At 37.5% G+C, this 17,516-nt stretch overlaps 1 protein-coding gene across 1 annotated transcript; it reads left to right on the top strand.

Annotated features, from left to right (window-relative positions):
* Positions 1-3,749: 3,749 nt before the first annotated feature.
* LOC131436615 (rhythmically expressed gene 2 protein) lies at positions 3,750-17,436 on the top strand. Its single transcript, XM_058605435.1, has 3 exons — positions 3,750-4,277; positions 4,599-4,681; positions 16,850-17,436. Exons 1-3 carry the CDS (start codon positions 4,120-4,122, stop codon positions 17,407-17,409), a joined length of 801 nt encoding a protein of 266 aa, XP_058461418.1. The 5' UTR covers positions 3,750-4,119; the 3' UTR covers positions 17,410-17,436.
* Positions 17,437-17,516: the final 80 nt, after the last annotated feature.

Genomic DNA, 17,516 nt, shown 5'->3' with positions numbered 1-17,516 from the left:
TCTTCCGAAATCGACGCCTTTGATACCCGTCTGCGAATCGACCGGAAAGATGTCTGTGTCGGTCCAGCGATTCCGGTTGGATGATGGTATCCGGTTCACTGGTGCCTCGGCGATCCATCCGATGCTTTGTCGTGATCTATTCATCTTGACCTCGACGACAGATCAAGACTACACCGACGGAAGGTTCCCTGTCGAAAAAAGTTCTCCCGAACCAACGCTTATTTGCTGATCCCTTCTCCATTTTTTCTGCAGCTCTGACAGTATCTGAGTTACCACCCTGTATACTGCATTCCACTTGCCTTCTTCGCTACACATTTCCTCAACTATATTGCCCACCCCTAAGACTGGCATTCCCATGCGCACTTCCACAAACCTGGGACACTCGAAGATCATATTTTCTGGTGTTTCCTCAGCGTGCTCGCATTCTGGACAAATGGATGACACTGCATTATACACTGTATGTATGTATGTATGAATGTATGTATGTATGTATGTACGAAAGTATGTATGTATGAATGTATATATGTATGTATGTGTATGTATGTATGGATGCATGGGCCTATATGATGAAAGTGCAATATACATTATAATAGGGATGTCCAATATCGAGTCGATACTTTGAGGTGTCGATACTTTCTTTAAAAAAATTCTTTCTGACCCTCTGCGCGAGGTTGTAAATGACATGAAAATTGAAATAAGTGAAATGTGAAATCAACATAAAGTGACGTGCGGAAATTCTTTGACGTGGACCAAAAGTCGAGAAAGGCGAAGTGCAATGTATGTGACAAGGAATATGCGTATACTGGTGGCACAACAATATTATGCACATCAGAAAAAAATTGTAACAATCTCGATATGATTATCAACTGATGTGAAAAAGATTTAGACGTACTGAACATCAAATAGTTTTCTATTTTCAAGAAAAATTGCAGGTGAATCACCTTTATCTATGGATATCTCATTCTTAGAAGAAGTAAGAGCTCGGCGCACAGGCCCGAAATTTCTACTTCGATTGACTTCAAAACTTGACAAAACATTCTTGAAATGTTTCATTACAATGAATTATAAAAAAATATGATTGTTTTGAAAATGTTAGACCTTACAGACAAAAAACTTTAAACGCGTTTATCTCAAAAGCAGGTTTTGAAAGTCCGTGTCTATCGTCATTCAAAATATACTGCACCAATGTTTTTTTTTTCAAATTTTGCACACACTTTCTATATAGAAAAAATCAGACCCCAACGTTTTCTTTTTCGTTGTTTGTTACTTTGGAGAGGTTTAACAGCTACAAAATTACGGATTTTTTCGTGGAAAATCGTAGTTTTCACTTTGAACAACCACCAAAAATTTAAAAAAAATCAAGCAGAAACGTTGAGGTCTAGAAAAATTTCTACTCTAACTATGCTGCGTTCATTTGTTCACTTCTGATTAGTCTGCGCTGAGATACAGTGGACACCGCAAATCATGATTTTTAAGAAGCGTCTTTAAAAATACCACCTTACCGACTTATCTCTCAATATTTTTCCACCAAAAAATTGTTGTTCAAATGATGCTTTTTATCATGCAAAACATTTGAATTTATTTTGTTGAACGATAATTCTAGCAAAAATTTATGAAAATGATGATTTTTCATCGTTTGGACCCTACTCCATCTCACGAAATAGATAGATTTCACTTTATTAATATTCAATACGCTCACCTTTTCGATTGATGCTCTTCAATTAATGATACTATATAAAAAAAAGTCAAAAAACACTTTTGTGTTGATTTTCACGTAATTAAAATTTGTTTTGAGCGCAGCAAAAGGTACAAGCGTCTATGTGCTTCGGTATTCAGCACAAAAAGAACGTGCTGCTATTACACACACATGGCATTTGTCGGAATGACGCTATCTGCTTTCTGTTAAAAGTTACGGTGGGGTGCCGGCAACCGAACACTGCCTGCAAACGCACACCTTCCCCTACCACTAGCGAACCAAACGTGACGTATGTCCACTGCGCTCAATCACTGAAAATATTTCGTATTTCTATGTGTCGGTTTTGCACGATGCGCTTTTTGCAATGATTCGTTCAATTTATGTGTTTGGAATTTTAGGCGCCTTATTTTGGTTTTGAATTTGGCCTTAACCCGCTTGTGAGGAATTCTGGCAACCGTCAGAAGGCTGGTTGCATTCCGGCAGCTGTCAAAATTGTCCAGGCGAAATTGCGTCATTATCTCGCCGTACGTGTCTTGTTTATTTCCCTCCTCTCTCTTTTTTCTTTTTTTTATTCGACTTCATTTGATATTCATCAATCTCGCATGTACAGGGTCCGGCACTCGAAGTGTAACCAATTAAAAAGGCCATAAATTCAGTTTGGAAAATTACTTTTACTTAATTCAAAGTACAAAATGTGTAAATATAATACAAAATTCAGAATCAATTCACTTTTGCTCGATATGACCACCTTTTGCCTTGACTTGATGACTTGAGAGAGCGAAGGAGTTGCTTCGTTTGGCCGAAAGCGGTCAATTTCCGAACATTGTATTTTCTGACGTGAAAATTTTTCCAATTGAGCAATTCGTAAACTCTCAAAACGATAGGGTTTACTTGACCGACCGTTCATACGAGAATTTGAGTCATCGATTGGCCACCAGGAGGCAACACCCGCAACAGATAATGGTTTGGGCCGCTGTAACCGCAGAAATGGCTGGCAGACATAGCCAGCCGTCTGGGGGGAAATCTGCCCGCCACGTACAAGTGGGAATGCTTGTTAATACCAAACATTTTAAGGATATTTTAAATTTGAGTTATTCGTGGTTCCAAAGTCGATTTTTCTCAAAAAAAATCGAGCTTACATCTGATCACAGAGAACAGATATCCAAGTAGAGATTTCAATTTGTGTAAGAAATTTAACGGTTGTTTTAAAAATCATTCATAAAGTAGAAATTCTCTTGTAGAGGCGCTCCGAGCAGCCTAGTAATCCCCTATTGGCTCTTGCATTAGAGCTTTCATACAATGGTATTTCATGCGTGCAAAGTCGTGCGCAACGATGATTTTAAACGGATTTTTACTTGTATAACTGGAAACAATTCGATAAGAACATATGTAAAGTAATAAAACTAAAGCGTAAACAAGCAAACAAATAAAGGGTGATTTTTGTTGCTGGTATCTTTTTGGCAACATTGTTTTTGACTGATCGCTCGAATCGTGTCTTGCGTCATTGTTGAACTTGTTCTGTTTGGTCTATAATTTTATCATGAATTGTCATTTGGCCAATAATTTAATCATGAATGAATGCTGGCAAAGTTGGAGGAAGATCCACTTTTTTATCGAAAAATTGTGTTCAGCGACGAAGCTCATTTCTGGTTGAATGGATATGTCAACGAGCAAAATTGTCACATCTTCAGTGAAGACCAGCAAGAAGCATTGCAAGAGTTACCAATGCATCCCAAAAAAGTCACTGTTTGGGGTAACTTGCGCATGGGCCATATAAATCGGAGGCGCGGCCAACATTTGCACGAAATCGTTCGTTGATCGTATTATCGATTCCAATAAAGATTTAATCAATTTTCTCATTTTTTGTGTTTTCTTTTGAAAATCAAATCCTACATCTTTTAACTGTATTTGTAACTGTAACTGTATTAACTGTATTGTAATGACAATTTGTATTTCTCCGTAAGATGTACTGTATGTTTGGGAGCGCATATCAAACCATTTTACCACTATGTTGAGGAATCGAAGTTGGAAAAGGTGGATAGTAGCGATTTGAAATTCAAATAAGCTCCACGCGTTCACGGTGTACGTGCCTTTGAGTGTTTTCTTCGCGCATAAAGTAGTAATGTTCGTCACGAAAAGTCAATGCTGCTTCACTCAACGGTCTCACCACCACGTCCAGAATTCAATATAGTACTGACATCTTATCAGGGAAGAATGTAGAAGAGATGATAAGAAACATTCAAAATACGGTTTTTGAGCTGAAATCTTCTATCTCAAGACCAGTTAATTTTCAACATCAGCTCATCAGTCCGTTTTCTGTGCTATTCACTCGCAATCCTGCACCATTCGAGTGTGCAGTGTACCTGTCTGTGTCCTGAAACAGGTTTAGTGAATTTTTAGGTCGGATCTCAGTGGCAGCCATCATGAGCAGTTTATCTCGTTTTCGTCTAATCACATTCGATGTGCATAATACTTTGTTGCAAATTCGATCCGCGCCTGGTAAAAAGTATGGCGAATTGGGTGCTATGTTTGGCATAAGCAATAACAACAGTCAGCTGGTAGCAAACTATGTTCAGAGCTGGTAAGTCAACTTCTATGACAATTCAAGAGCGGAGCTAGTGAAATAAAATGTGGGCGTCTTATGAGGAAAACTTACTATGACTATATTATTACCCTGGATTTTTTTAATATTATTCAAAGCAGAGGAAGAATTTAATCAAGTTAAAAGTTTTAGATATAGTAAAATAAGTGTACATAAATCAATAAACTAATGAACATTATCAGGTATAAATATTTGATAATCATTTAGTTTTCGATTTTTAGATACAAATACCTAGTCATAGTAGATAACTTAAAAAATTTCTTGTTGTAATCACACATCCATTCATTTTTTTGTGATCAGGCGCAAAATGAACCGATTGCATCCGAACTTTGGACTGAAGACTAAAATTGGATACAAGCAATGGTGGCAGATGATGATAGGAGGTAATTGTGTTACGAGATTATTTTTTATAAACTTTCTTTAGGCTAATATTCGTAAGTACATCCCGCATGGGTATCATTATGTAATATGGCTTCATAGCAAGCCAATAAATAAATGATAAGATTTTTTCAGCGTATGTAGAGTTACGATGTAGCTGGTCTGACTGACTATTATAAAATTCATGTATACCACCGCGTTAGCAAATCTATCCGGTGCAGTTTTTAAATTGATTGTTTCGGATCCTATCTACTTTTAAAACCAAGCGTCGTTTCATGTGAGCAAAATTATTTGTTGTCTATATGTTTCAAAATATCGCGTTTTATGCATTTAACCCCTACTCTCACTATCTAAGTATATTTACCATGAGTGTCATACGTACATCATATTTTTAAATCCAAGGTCTTTCAGTTCAGTCTATACACAAACAAGCTTGGATAATATTACAGAACCTGTTCAAACCGTGTTCCGTTAGAAGAAGATATCTAGTAATTGTATTGCCGATTTAGTTTGCTTGTATTGGGACCGATAGCTACCTATAGATCAGTCGGTACGCTTTTTTATATAATTTATTTTACACCGGCTTTAACCAGTTTAAATGTTTTCCGTTATAGCAAAGTTACATAGTAGCTTGAGCGGATGATAGAAATTTGGTTCAGATGTGTTTTAAAAGTACAGTGGGTAACGTAGTTTTGCTAGTAACTATTAATAAGCTTGGTTAGTCAGCCTAAAACATCTTTGATTAAATGGGAATATAAATAGATAGATAAACGCAATTAAAATAATATTCTTCAGTAAAAATCGTTAGCTTACCAACAAATTAATTCTTTGAATTGTCCTAAATTGTAGTACACGCACAATAGACGTTTTCAATGTATAATTCTAGTTTTGTATATTCTTTCAAGGTTTCATCTATGATATACCGAAAAACATCTTCTCAATCCATTATCCATTATTTCTTTTGGAAAATTTCTGACACGAATTTCGGCTGATATTTAACACAAATTCATTCAGATTCTTTCGGTTAGTTCAGAAAAGCATAACTTAACGCTTGCGTCGCATATTCGAAGACATTTTCGAAACCAGATCAGCACATTCGAATTTGTTCATTGGTTACGTAACCTAAGCCTAAGTTTATTAAAATCGGTTCAGCCATCTTGTCGGAGGTTGCATGGAAAGATAAAATGCGTTTTCAGCTAATCTATCACCTTAGACTTCAACGATGTGTATTGTCTGAATAGCTTAAAAGTATTTGCTCCTTTTGCATCGTCTCACATTCTTGAAATTGAAGGTTTTAGCACTCGTCACTCTGTAATTCCAAAACAGGAAGTTGTGTCCCGACTGTGGGACGATATGATAAAAGGAATGTAAAAATCGAACTGTTTCCCTTGGCACATATTTTCATTCAAAATTTACATAAATTGCAAAATACAATTTATGGGAATTCTTAAATTTTTACTATTTCTTTTGTAATTTTGAAACTGCCCTCTTGTTTCCAAGAAACAAAAGTTATTAAAGGCACACCTCCCGAAACCGAAGTCTGGGTATGGGCCTGTATGTACACTCCTAGAAAAAACGAAATTTACGCTTGACGTAAATTCAAGTATGCCGTAATTTTTTCGGTGATGTCACAATATTACATCTACTAACATGTAAATATAAATTTTGCGTCTGTATCGATGTGAGTTCCAGCTAAAACAACTGTGATGGTAATGATATGACTTATCTTTAAATGCTTTGTATTGTGAATGTAAGTGAATCGCGACGCTCCTTTTATGTGCATCTATAAAGATGTAACATTTTTTAAATGTGTAGTATATATTTTTAAATAAATAAAAGTATTGAAAAACTTCCTGAATCCTCCGGAGAATCCAACTTCAGTTCGATATTCATAATGGTTCAACAATGGAATTCTACCATGTTCATTGACGGGGGAAAATGCCCAAATGTCTGTGAAAACCGGTAATCTTAAGACCCAAAATGGTCCCTCGAATGATTTATTGCACGTTCATAGGATTAATTTAAATAATTGGACCAATGAAGGACATCCGTTGGACTTTTTTACTACAGAGAATCGAGGTGTATTGTGTTTGCAGAAAAATAAATATAACGGACAGGTCAATGGGGTTATTCGAACTTTTGAAGCAGGATCAAACAACTTTCGTCAAAATCACTGTTAACTTTTGTTTTGAATAAATATTCTGTAGCTATTTTTTGTGTGTTTCATACAAACTTATTTGTGTCGACACTTTTTTTTCAAAATGATTCTTTGATCATTTTTGATACCCTGAAAAGGACCGTTTAGTTTGTTGCTTTAATGTTAAAATTAAATGATGTTCAACGAGCAATCCATGATCGAGGTCATTTTGCGTTTTCCTCGAATTTAAAGAAACAGGGGTATTTTGATCAAAATGTCTCTCATTTGAATCGAACGACGCGCAAAATAATTCCACAATCCCTCCAGTTACCGATGTGCAAGGTAATCTTGTCTACGGCATCAACGAACCAAACAGAGTGTGATTCTTGTTTCGTTTTTTTTTGCATAAATATCTGTTTATTAATCTTATTTTTGTGTATTACATCAACATTTTACAGTACTAGTGTTTTGACCCTTTGGCCTTTCATCTTTGTTGTTCATACGATTCGTTATTAATAATAGGTGTTTTAGTTACTCTTGTTTTACATACTAATGTTTAATCATAATATTTATTTTAATTATTTATAAAATGTCTACCTACTTATAACTATCCCTAACCTAATACGTACAAATTTTGAATTATTTGTATTTCAGAGATTGAGCACCTCTTTTCAAATTTCGTGCAGTATTGTTCGAATTTTTGTTCTAGTATATCCAGTGAAGCCATCTCATGTACTTCACTAGTCCTTGTCCAAGGGGGAAGATTTAGAATAATCTTTAAGATCTTACTTTGAATGCGCTGAAGCCTAAGTTTGCGTGTTCGTGCACAGCCCCGCCAAACAGGGACTGCGTATTCAATTGCGGGGTAGATGATTTGTTTATAAACAGCCATCTGATTCTTCAGGCACAGTTTAGATGTTCTACAAATCAGCGGATACAGAGACCTGATGAGTATGCTACATTTTTGAACGATTTTGTCAACATGTGACCTGAATATCAGATGTCTGTCAAAGGTGAGTCCTAGATAGATAACTTCATCGGACCATTGAATGACCTCATCACCGAATCGTATTCTGCATTCGTCTGATGGAACAAGTTTTGGAGATCTTGAATGTGGAAACAAGATGACCTGAGTTTTTGCTGCATTGATCACAATTTTCCAGCTTGTAAAATATTCCGTTAAAGCGTCCAGACCTGTCTGTAGTTTATTCTTCAGAGCATTAATGACACGACCTTTGTAAAGAATGGCAGTATCATCAGCAAATTGTGACAGAAGGTGGGATGTCTGATGTGAAAATGTTGTATAGAATGGGACCTAGGATACTTCCCTGGGGTACACCAGCAGGAATAGTAAATCTTTCTGAAAGTGCATTATTCAGAGAAACCTGGAATGCTCTATCTGCAAGATAATTTTTGATAATTTTAATAAGATACATGGGAAAATTATACCGATGCAGTTTGATCACCAGTCCATCGTGCCACACATTATCGAATGCCTTTTCAATATCCAATATTGCCATGGCAGTCGTTTTGGACACTGATTTGTTTTGCTGGATGACGTTGTTAACCCTTGTGAGTTGGTGGATGGTGGATCTTCCTTTCCGGAACCCAAACTGTTCTTACAGAAATATATCCTGTTCATCTGCGAAAGCAAGAATTCGCCTTTGTATTGACTTTTCAAACAGCTTGGATAGGGCAGAGAGTAAGCTGATGGGCCGATAGCTCTTGGAAAAAGAAGGATCTTTCCCCGGTTTCAAAACTGGGATAACTTTAGCTAACTTCCACTTTGAAGGGAAGTAACCAAGCTCCCAGCACCTGTTAAAAATTTTAGCTAAGAAGACAAATGAGCGAATACTCAAATGTTTCAGCTCAATGTTGAATGTGTTGTCGAAACCGGGGGCCTTCATATTTTTGGATTTTTTCACAAAAGCCATCAGCTCATTCGCAGTGACTCTACTTTCCTCAGGAACCAAGCTGTCTGATTGGTCAACCTCTGCTACGCTATCAGCAACGGCTCTTTCATATGGACTAACAATGTTAAGTCCTAAATTGTGAGAACACACAAACTGCTGGCCTAGCGCATTTGCCTTCTCTACTGGTGTGATTAAAGGTATTCCTTCAGCTGCGTCCTGGGGTGACATCAGAGGAGGAATTGGCTTCGGTTTTTTCTTAAGCACCTTCGTTAAGGACCAGAAGGGCTTTGAATGTGGGAGAATTTCTCGAAGCTTTTGCTGGAAGTTCCTGTTGCGAAGCTCAGATATCCTTTCCTGGATTATCCTAGTTAAGTTGTTATAAGAAGTCTTCCTATCTAGGATGCCAGTTCGTTGATACTGCCTCCGGTAGATATTCCGAAGTCGGATGAGTTTCTTGGTGACACTGTCGATTTGAAGAGAGGAACTCGGCATATGTTGTACTGGAACCGTCCTATCACGAGCGACTGTGATTGAATGCTGGAAGGAAGATAGGGCTGCATCGATTTCCATCGGGGAATCAAGTGGCAAATCGATATTAATAAGTTGGTCGGCGATATGTTGAAATTGGACCCAATCGGTGCGATAATAGTTCCTCCGAGGTTGAATAGGCACTGTTTCTGGTGAAGATCCCAACGTCAATATTACTGAAAAGTGGTCAGAAGAGAGCTCGTAGAAGACAACCGGAGAGCTGTCTATGGCGATGTTGCTGATGAATATATCCAAAATGGAATGAACTCCTGATCTGGAAAGTCGCGTTGGTTGATCCGGACCGAAGATGTTGTATTGTCCAGCTTCGTAATCTTCGGCAAGTACGAATCCGTTTCGATTCTGTCTTCTGTTTCCCCACAGCTCATGCCGTGCGTTCAGGTCCCCAGCAATGATGAATTTGTTCTGTCGTCGAGTGAGCATAGCCAGATCTCGCTTCAATGATGCACACGTACCATCTCGAAGATTGGTTTGTTTGGGGCAGTACGCTGCAATGATGATGATGGGTCCCATCGTCGTTGTAATCTCAATTCCGATGGCTTCTATGAGTTGCAATTTAAAGGCTGACAGAAGCCTGTGCTGAATGGATCGTTTAACGGCAATGGCAACTCCCCCTCCTCTGGTAGTTGCCCTGTCGAGCCTGTGAATCCTGTAATTGGAAATAAAAATAGAAATTTCAGGTTTAAGATGAATTTCAGTTAAAATAGCAATATCGGCATTCTTCTCTTGAAGAAAGTCGGACAATTCAGCAGTTTTGCTCCTGAGTGAGCAAGCATTCCAATTTACTATAACCAACTCATTATATTGCATATTCGATGATGAATTTGCCTAAGGCGTTGATTTGATCTAACCGCGTTCTGCAGTTTCGTAGTTTTGTTGTCATTGTTTCAAAAATGACGATCAGTTGTTCAGCAGAGAATAAATCACCAGAGTCATCCCTTGTTTGTGGTTGATTATTGCCCCATCCAGGAGGGATTCTTGAGGAAGATTGTTTTTGAGACCCAGCGGCTGAAGTCTTTGGATTGCTGCGAGGAAGTGGCGGCAAATTCGGAATATCCCTCTTCGGTGGGAGCCGTGGGAAATTAATTTCATCCTTCTGTGGAACATTCTTGCGCGTTGATTGTTTACGGGACGCCTGTTGTCGAATTTTTGTGAACTCAGCACGTTTGGGACACAATTTGCTAGTAGATGGATGGTCGCCATCACAGTTCACACATTTTACAGCGATGTCATCTAGTAGGCAATCGTTGGTATTGTGTGGTTCGGCACATTTCCCGCACCGACTTTTCATGTGGCAATTCCTCGCTCCATGGCCGTAGTTCAAACAGTTCGTGCACTGTGTGACATCCCGATGTACCGGTTTATGCTTTTGCCATTCGATGATTATGTGAAATAACGATTTAATCGTTTTCAATTGACTCATGGTGATGGAGCCCTTCTCCAGATGAATCAGGTACAGTTGATCTCTAAACTTTTTGTCCGTATTATGTCGCTTCATTTTAAATACCATCAAAGGCTTTAGTCCAGCCTCCGACAGGGCCTGCTTTAGTTCGGCTTCCATCATGTCGGGTAGTCCTCGAAGTACAACCTTCATAGGTTTGTTGGCGGCAATATCGTGTGTGAAGTATTCCGCTTTTGTCTGCTTCAGATAGCATTCCACTCCTTTGTAGTGGTTCAAAGCCGGAACAGTTATTTTGTAGCCTTCAGTACATAAACGGATTGTTGCCTGTAGTCCTTTGCTGATCAGTGTGTTGAAATCCGAGCGTAGAGTTGGTGGGAAGCCCTTCAGGTAGAAAGGTGGCATTTTTTCCTTCTTCTGCAGTTCCTCTTCGACATCAACTGGTAGATCAGCATATTGGTTTTTACTCAGCAAACGATCGTTTACCTGTACATCACTTGGCTTCATACGCTTAGCATCTTTTGGATCTTTCTCGGATCTATGGCGGTTTTTACCCATAGCTTGGGCAGGTAGTCAACTGCGAATAAAAAATTAAACAAAATCGAAATTAGTCGTAGTAGGTTATTCGTCTATCCACATCGAGTGTTAGATGACGAATGATTCTTGTTTCGTACGAGCGATTTTCTTAAATGAAAACACACATTGAAAATCATTGCCTCTTGTGAGAGGCGAACGGCGGATAAGATAAACCAGCAGAACACTTTGGTCCTGTAGCTGATGTGCAGAGAAACATTCTCTACGGTATTATCAAACCGAACAGAGTGCAAGTCGGTTCGATACTGATTCTTGTTTTGTGTGAGCGATTTTTTTAAAACACACACATTGGAAATCATTTTTAAAGAAAACAAATATGTAGTCCGTTGTTAAAAGTATATTGAAGACTAAAATGTGTTTTTAGTGAAAATGTTCACAACTCTGATAAGGATTATTGTTGAGAAAACATCAACAAAAAAGTGTTTTGTTCCATGATCCAACTGACATTAAGAATCCTTCCAGATCGTGGCTTGAATATATTAAACGGACTTGTAAGATCAACTTCCTGCGAATTAAACCCCCATTTATTATTTAAATGGTCTTATGATATTTGACTTAACTCTTCGAGAAGCTTCATGTATTTTAAACAAAACTTTCAAATCCTAACTAAAATATGAGAATTAGGCTAGTATTCGTAAGATGTTTTGGAGTAAATTTAAACTTTGGACAGCATATTATAATGCTCTTAATATTATTATTCAACAATAACAGGTACAATTTTCTATCGAAGTATTGCATCTTGATTTAGTCTTTAACAGAAGGTTTAATTAGCAGCTGTGAATCGAAGAACTTACACCTACTCGGCGGATCGGCGGTTCAGAGTATAAGGCGCTGTTCTAAAAAGCGAGGTGTCGTATGTTCAAGTCCTGACTTGGAAGGATTCTCAGTGTCCGTAGGATTTCAACACTGGCCATGCTATAGTCCAGTACACTCACGAGTCGGCAGCAAAACCTGTTGAAAGCGAAGGTCAAGTTACGCATCGGCTAGTAGTACCCGGTTTTGCTTGAATCGGAGAGTGTGTTCTAGCAACACGAGAAGCAAACTCATACTATCATGCATTCACAACCAGATGAATTTCTGAGTGGTTGAATTATATATTTGTTTACAAGTTTGACGTATGTTCTTGAAGATTAATCAACAAATGATGTTTCAAATGAATTAGATTACACAAGGTGGAGGCCGCACTCACAGTTCACTCCCTTTTTTCTTATCAATCATCGGGCGTATGTATTATAATTGAACGTATCGTCAGTGCAGAAGAAATAAGATAGAGAGAAAAGTTCCACCTATGAATGAATTGATATAAGGTATTTTTCAAAATGGGTTTTCTAAAATAAGTTTTCATAAGAAAAAAAGTTTTTTCTAAATTTAATTAATTACATTACATTAATTACATAAATTGAATCTTCTAAGAAACTTTGCTGGAAATTCTTTGTCTCGAAAATCTCATTTTTATAATGTTAATAATTAGGAGCGTGAAATTTAGCTTTTGAACCACTGTGCGTCGTGCTCCTTGTTTTGTAATCTTCACTCTTTTGCTCTAGCGAGAAACATTGTAAAACAAATCAAAATTTTCATATTGTAAAATGTTTGAGGAATATTGACAGGCCGGAAATCGTCATCTCTACATACAAAACATGTCTTAATCCACCTAGTGCTGTAATGATGCCTTTCTCAAATCAATCATACTATCATAAATAATACTGTGGCATTCTTCAAAATAATTTTCTTCGATTCTTAAAACCGAAATCGGTTTGTTTGACCGTCTACTGATAAAAACTATCAATTGGAGAATATTTGAGGTCGATTTAGAAAACTTTTTACGTGTTTTCGCCCCTTTCAGTGATGGTGTAAAAATTTTATCACACTTTACCCTATATTTCCGGATCCGGAAGTCGGACGTTACATACACACATACGCACATACACACACATACATACACAGACATTTTGCGTACTCGACGAACTGAGTCGAATGGTATATCGCACTTGGCCCTCCGGGCCTTGATTCAAAAGTCAATTTTTACAGTGATTGCATAACCTTTCTATATGAGAAAGGAAAAAATGGCAAAATATTTGTTCCGAATTCCGAATATTTACTACCAAAAAGTGTTTGAGAACCATTTATAATAATCTTCATAACACAAGTTTGGAATCCTTTGTTTTCTATTTAGGGGTGAAAATTTAAATCTCGGCAAATAACACCGTATAAACAGCGGTCAGGTTTTGCACAGCTTGACTTTTTGATATTCACTATACGGTAGAGATGGTCGGGTAAGCATTTTGTCAAACCCGAAGCCGACGTTTACCCGATTGAAAAAAAACTTTTATTCGTACCCGATCCGAACCCGAAAACAAAACCCTAATCCGACCCGTACCCGATAAAAAATAAAATCTTTACCCGTACCCTACCCGAGCCCGAAAAAAGTCTCGAAACACGAAAAAACGAACAAATTTTTTAACCCGTAACGTACACGTTGAAAATGATAAAAAATCGGCACTCGTACCTGACCCGAACCCGACAAACATATCTTTTTCTGTACCCGAACCCGGCCAATACCGGGTTCGGGTTCGGGTCGTCTCTACTATATGGGGCCGGGTATCAATTAAAAATTCATAAATTTGAACGTTTACAACCCAGTCATTTGTTGATGAATTTAAATAAAACAATCGATTCACAAACATTTAACTTAAACATTTAAAGCAATTTCGTTTAAGTGTTAACAGTTCGGCTGAAAAGTTCGTATCGTTTAATAGAAACACACATTTTTTTGCCAAAATTCGTTTTTATTATTCAACATAATTGCCATCAGAGGCGATACAGCGATTATAGCGATCTTCCAACTTTTCGATACCATTTTTGTAGTACGATTTGTCCTTTGCCGCAAAATAGGCCTCAGTTTCAGCGATTACCTTTTCATTGTTTCTAAATTTTTTACCAGCGAGCATTCACTTGAGGTCTGAGAACAGGAAAAAGTCACTGGGGGGTAATTCTGGAGAATACGGTGGATGAGGGAGCAATTCGAAGCCCAATTCGTTCAATTTCAGCATGGTTTTCATCGACTTGTGACACGGTGCATTGTCTTGATGAAACAAAACTTTTTTCTTCTTCAAATGAGGCCGTTTTTTTGAAATTTCGTCCTTCAAACGCTCTAATAACGCTATATAATAGTCACTGTTGATGGTTTTTCCCTTTTCAAGGTAGTCGATGAAAATTATGCGAATCCCAAAATACAGACGCCATAACCTTACCGGCCGATTGTTGAGTCTTTCCACGCTTTGGGTTCGGTTCATCGCGTGCAGTCCACTCAGCTGACAGTCGATTGGACTCCGGAGTGAAGTGATGGAGCCATGTTTCGTCCATTGTTATATATCAACGAAAAAATCGGTTTTATTTCGATATAACAGCTCCAAACACTGCTCAGAATCATCAGTTCGTTGTTGTTTTTGATCGATTGTGAGCTCACGCGGCACCCATTTTGCACAAAGCTTTCTCATATCCAAATATTCATGAATAATATGTCCAACACGTTCCTTTGATATCTTTAGGGTGTCAGCTATCTCGATCAACTTCATTTTACGGTCATTAAAAATCATTTTGTGGATTTTTTTCACGTTTTCATCGGTAACAGCCTCTTTTGGACGTCCACTGCGTTCATCGTCTTCGGTGCTCATATGACCAGTACGAAATTTTGCAAACCACTTACGAATTGTTGCTTCGCCCGGTGCAGAGTCTGGATAACACTCATCAAGCCATTTTTTGGTATCGGCGGCACTTTTTTTCATCAAAAAGTAGTGTTTCATCAACACACGAAATTCCTTTTTTTCCATTTTTTTCACAATAACAAAAGTAGCTTCACTCAAAATGCAATATCTCACAAACTAATAATCAGACAGCTGTCAAATTTATACACGTATCTTTTGAAGGTTGGTACTAACTGAAAATGGTATGGATTTAATTCTAGTGGCGCCCTCTCATAGAAACGATACGAACTTTTCAGCCGATCTGTTACCATTGAAAAATCGGTTTGAATTGACCTATGTTTTCACGAGCCATTCACAGCATGCCATAATGATGTCATTCGAACTTTTGCACCGAAAAAGAAAATACGAATGTATGCTCTGTCACATTTTCCATCACAGTCGGTGCCTTTATGCAAAGCGGATGGTTGAAATTTTCTTCGTCATCCACTCGACGACTAGTCAACTGGTCTATGGGCAGTGTGGTACTAAATACGGGTATGCCAAATATGTCAATCATGCCTCGTTTGATGCAATCGGGTAAAACCGTAATCAAACTTGGACTCCAACGTTCGCGGAAAATCAGGACTTAAGACATCAAGAAAAGTAAAATGTTCAGGAGTTAGGAAATGGGTAAGTTCAAACACTATGAATCAAGTAGTAGTAGAGATAGTAAATAGTGAGTTAAAGTGTCATGATAGTTAGAAGGACTTAGGCTTTTTAGTGTATTTTACCTTTTTTTTATAAATATTAAAAATAGGTATAGAATTCGTATTATAGAAAAATTTTCCGAGACCAGGAGGGCCGAGTGTCATATACCAATCGATTTAGCTCTACAAACTCCGTATGTGTGCGTCTGTGTGTTGTCAACAAAGAGGTCGAGATCTCAGTGATGACAGGACCGAGGATAGAAACTAGTCGCGTCGGATGTTTACTTTTTGAGTTATATGAAGTTTTATGTCCAAATTTTTAACATTTTTGTCAATATCGATTGAATCCGTCAATATCTGTCGCAATTGAACATTGAAATCCGTCCATTTTTAACGAAGATATCGATATTTTTGTGTAAGCAACTTTTCGCCTTATTCCAGTAGTAGGAGTTTTAGGCGCTTAATGATAAAGCGATGTTTTGGAGCAAAACGAAACACGATTTTCAATATTTTTTTATGCAGTTGTTTATCAGCACCTAAAAGAATCTGCACAGCACCCATTTTCATGACGTTTCAGCACGGTTCGTGTTTGGTAACATAATCGTTCGAACATGACATATGTATTAGAAAGATGACAGTATTTTCAAATTCAAAACAATTTCGTATTTATATTGATTCATACTGCTTGCAAATAGGCGAATTTTATCCGATTCATCAATTCCAATTTTGAAATCACAGGGTTATGAGATTTTAAAATTCAAACCGTCATAGAAGATGGTGATACTAAAAAATCTTCAAAGTTGGGCTCAAAACTATTTCAATTTCTTCGTCATACTAATTCATGGACATACGAAAAATTTTTGGTTATGCTGGTCTCTGAATATCGTTTCTGGAAGTACCACAAATAATGATAAAAACTTCATAGATGAACTCACTTCTGCATCTCAATCGATTGTCACACTTTTGTTTACTATCTTCGATTCTGAATTTCATCCGGATTCGAATAATTCCGGTTCCTGAATTACAAAGTGATGAGTGTTAAAAACAGTCAAATAAGCGATGTCATCGAAATTTCCAAATCTGATCTTGAATCTCTTTCGAAATTCTCGAAATTTTCTTTAGGGGCCACTGCGTTTACTAACGAACAATCTTTATATGTATTATTGTAAATTATAACTCCGTTTTTTCTTTCAGGAATTTTCAATGAAAACGGCACTCATAATATTCCCGATGACAAAATTGAGCAAATGACTGAACACTTCATGGATTTTTTCAAAACTAGTGGTTTTTGGCAGCATTGTTACGGTTCTATTGATTTTCTCAATTATTTGAAACTTCAAAAACACTTGGAATCAAGCAACAGTAAAGATGCTCCCTTTAAATTAGGAGTGATTTCTAATTTCGACCCGCGATTGGATGTTCTGCTGAGAAACATGAAAATAAATCACTATTTCGACTTTGTGTTAAATTCCTACGATGTCGGATACATGAAGCCAGCGAAAGAAATTTTCGAAGCCGCCGAGAATGCTGCTGAGCTGAAAGATTTGAAACCGCATGAATGTTTGCACATTGGCGCAACTCCTGTGACTGACTATTTTGGTTCGAAAAATGCAGGCTGGTATGGATTACTAGTGCACGAGAAATCTGCGGATGAACTGACGCGAAAATATTCGCAAACTGTGGACGACAACCATGTATTTTCTAGTCTGTTTGATATTCACAAAAAAATTTCCAATGATTACATGAGATGGTAAATAAAGAATATATTATTTTTAAAAATAAATAAAGAATATATTATTTTAACAAAAACCTGAATGCAAAAATCGTACAAAAATTTAACCGGCTCTTACAAAACAAAGAT

The sequence above is a fragment of the Malaya genurostris genome, chromosome 3 (genome assembly GCF_030247185.1).
Source record: "Malaya genurostris strain Urasoe2022 chromosome 3, Malgen_1.1, whole genome shotgun sequence".
NCBI lineage: Eukaryota > Metazoa > Arthropoda > Insecta > Diptera > Culicidae > Malaya > Malaya genurostris.
Note: the sequence above shows the minus strand (reverse complement) of the source record. Positions and strands in the feature narration are given on the sequence as shown.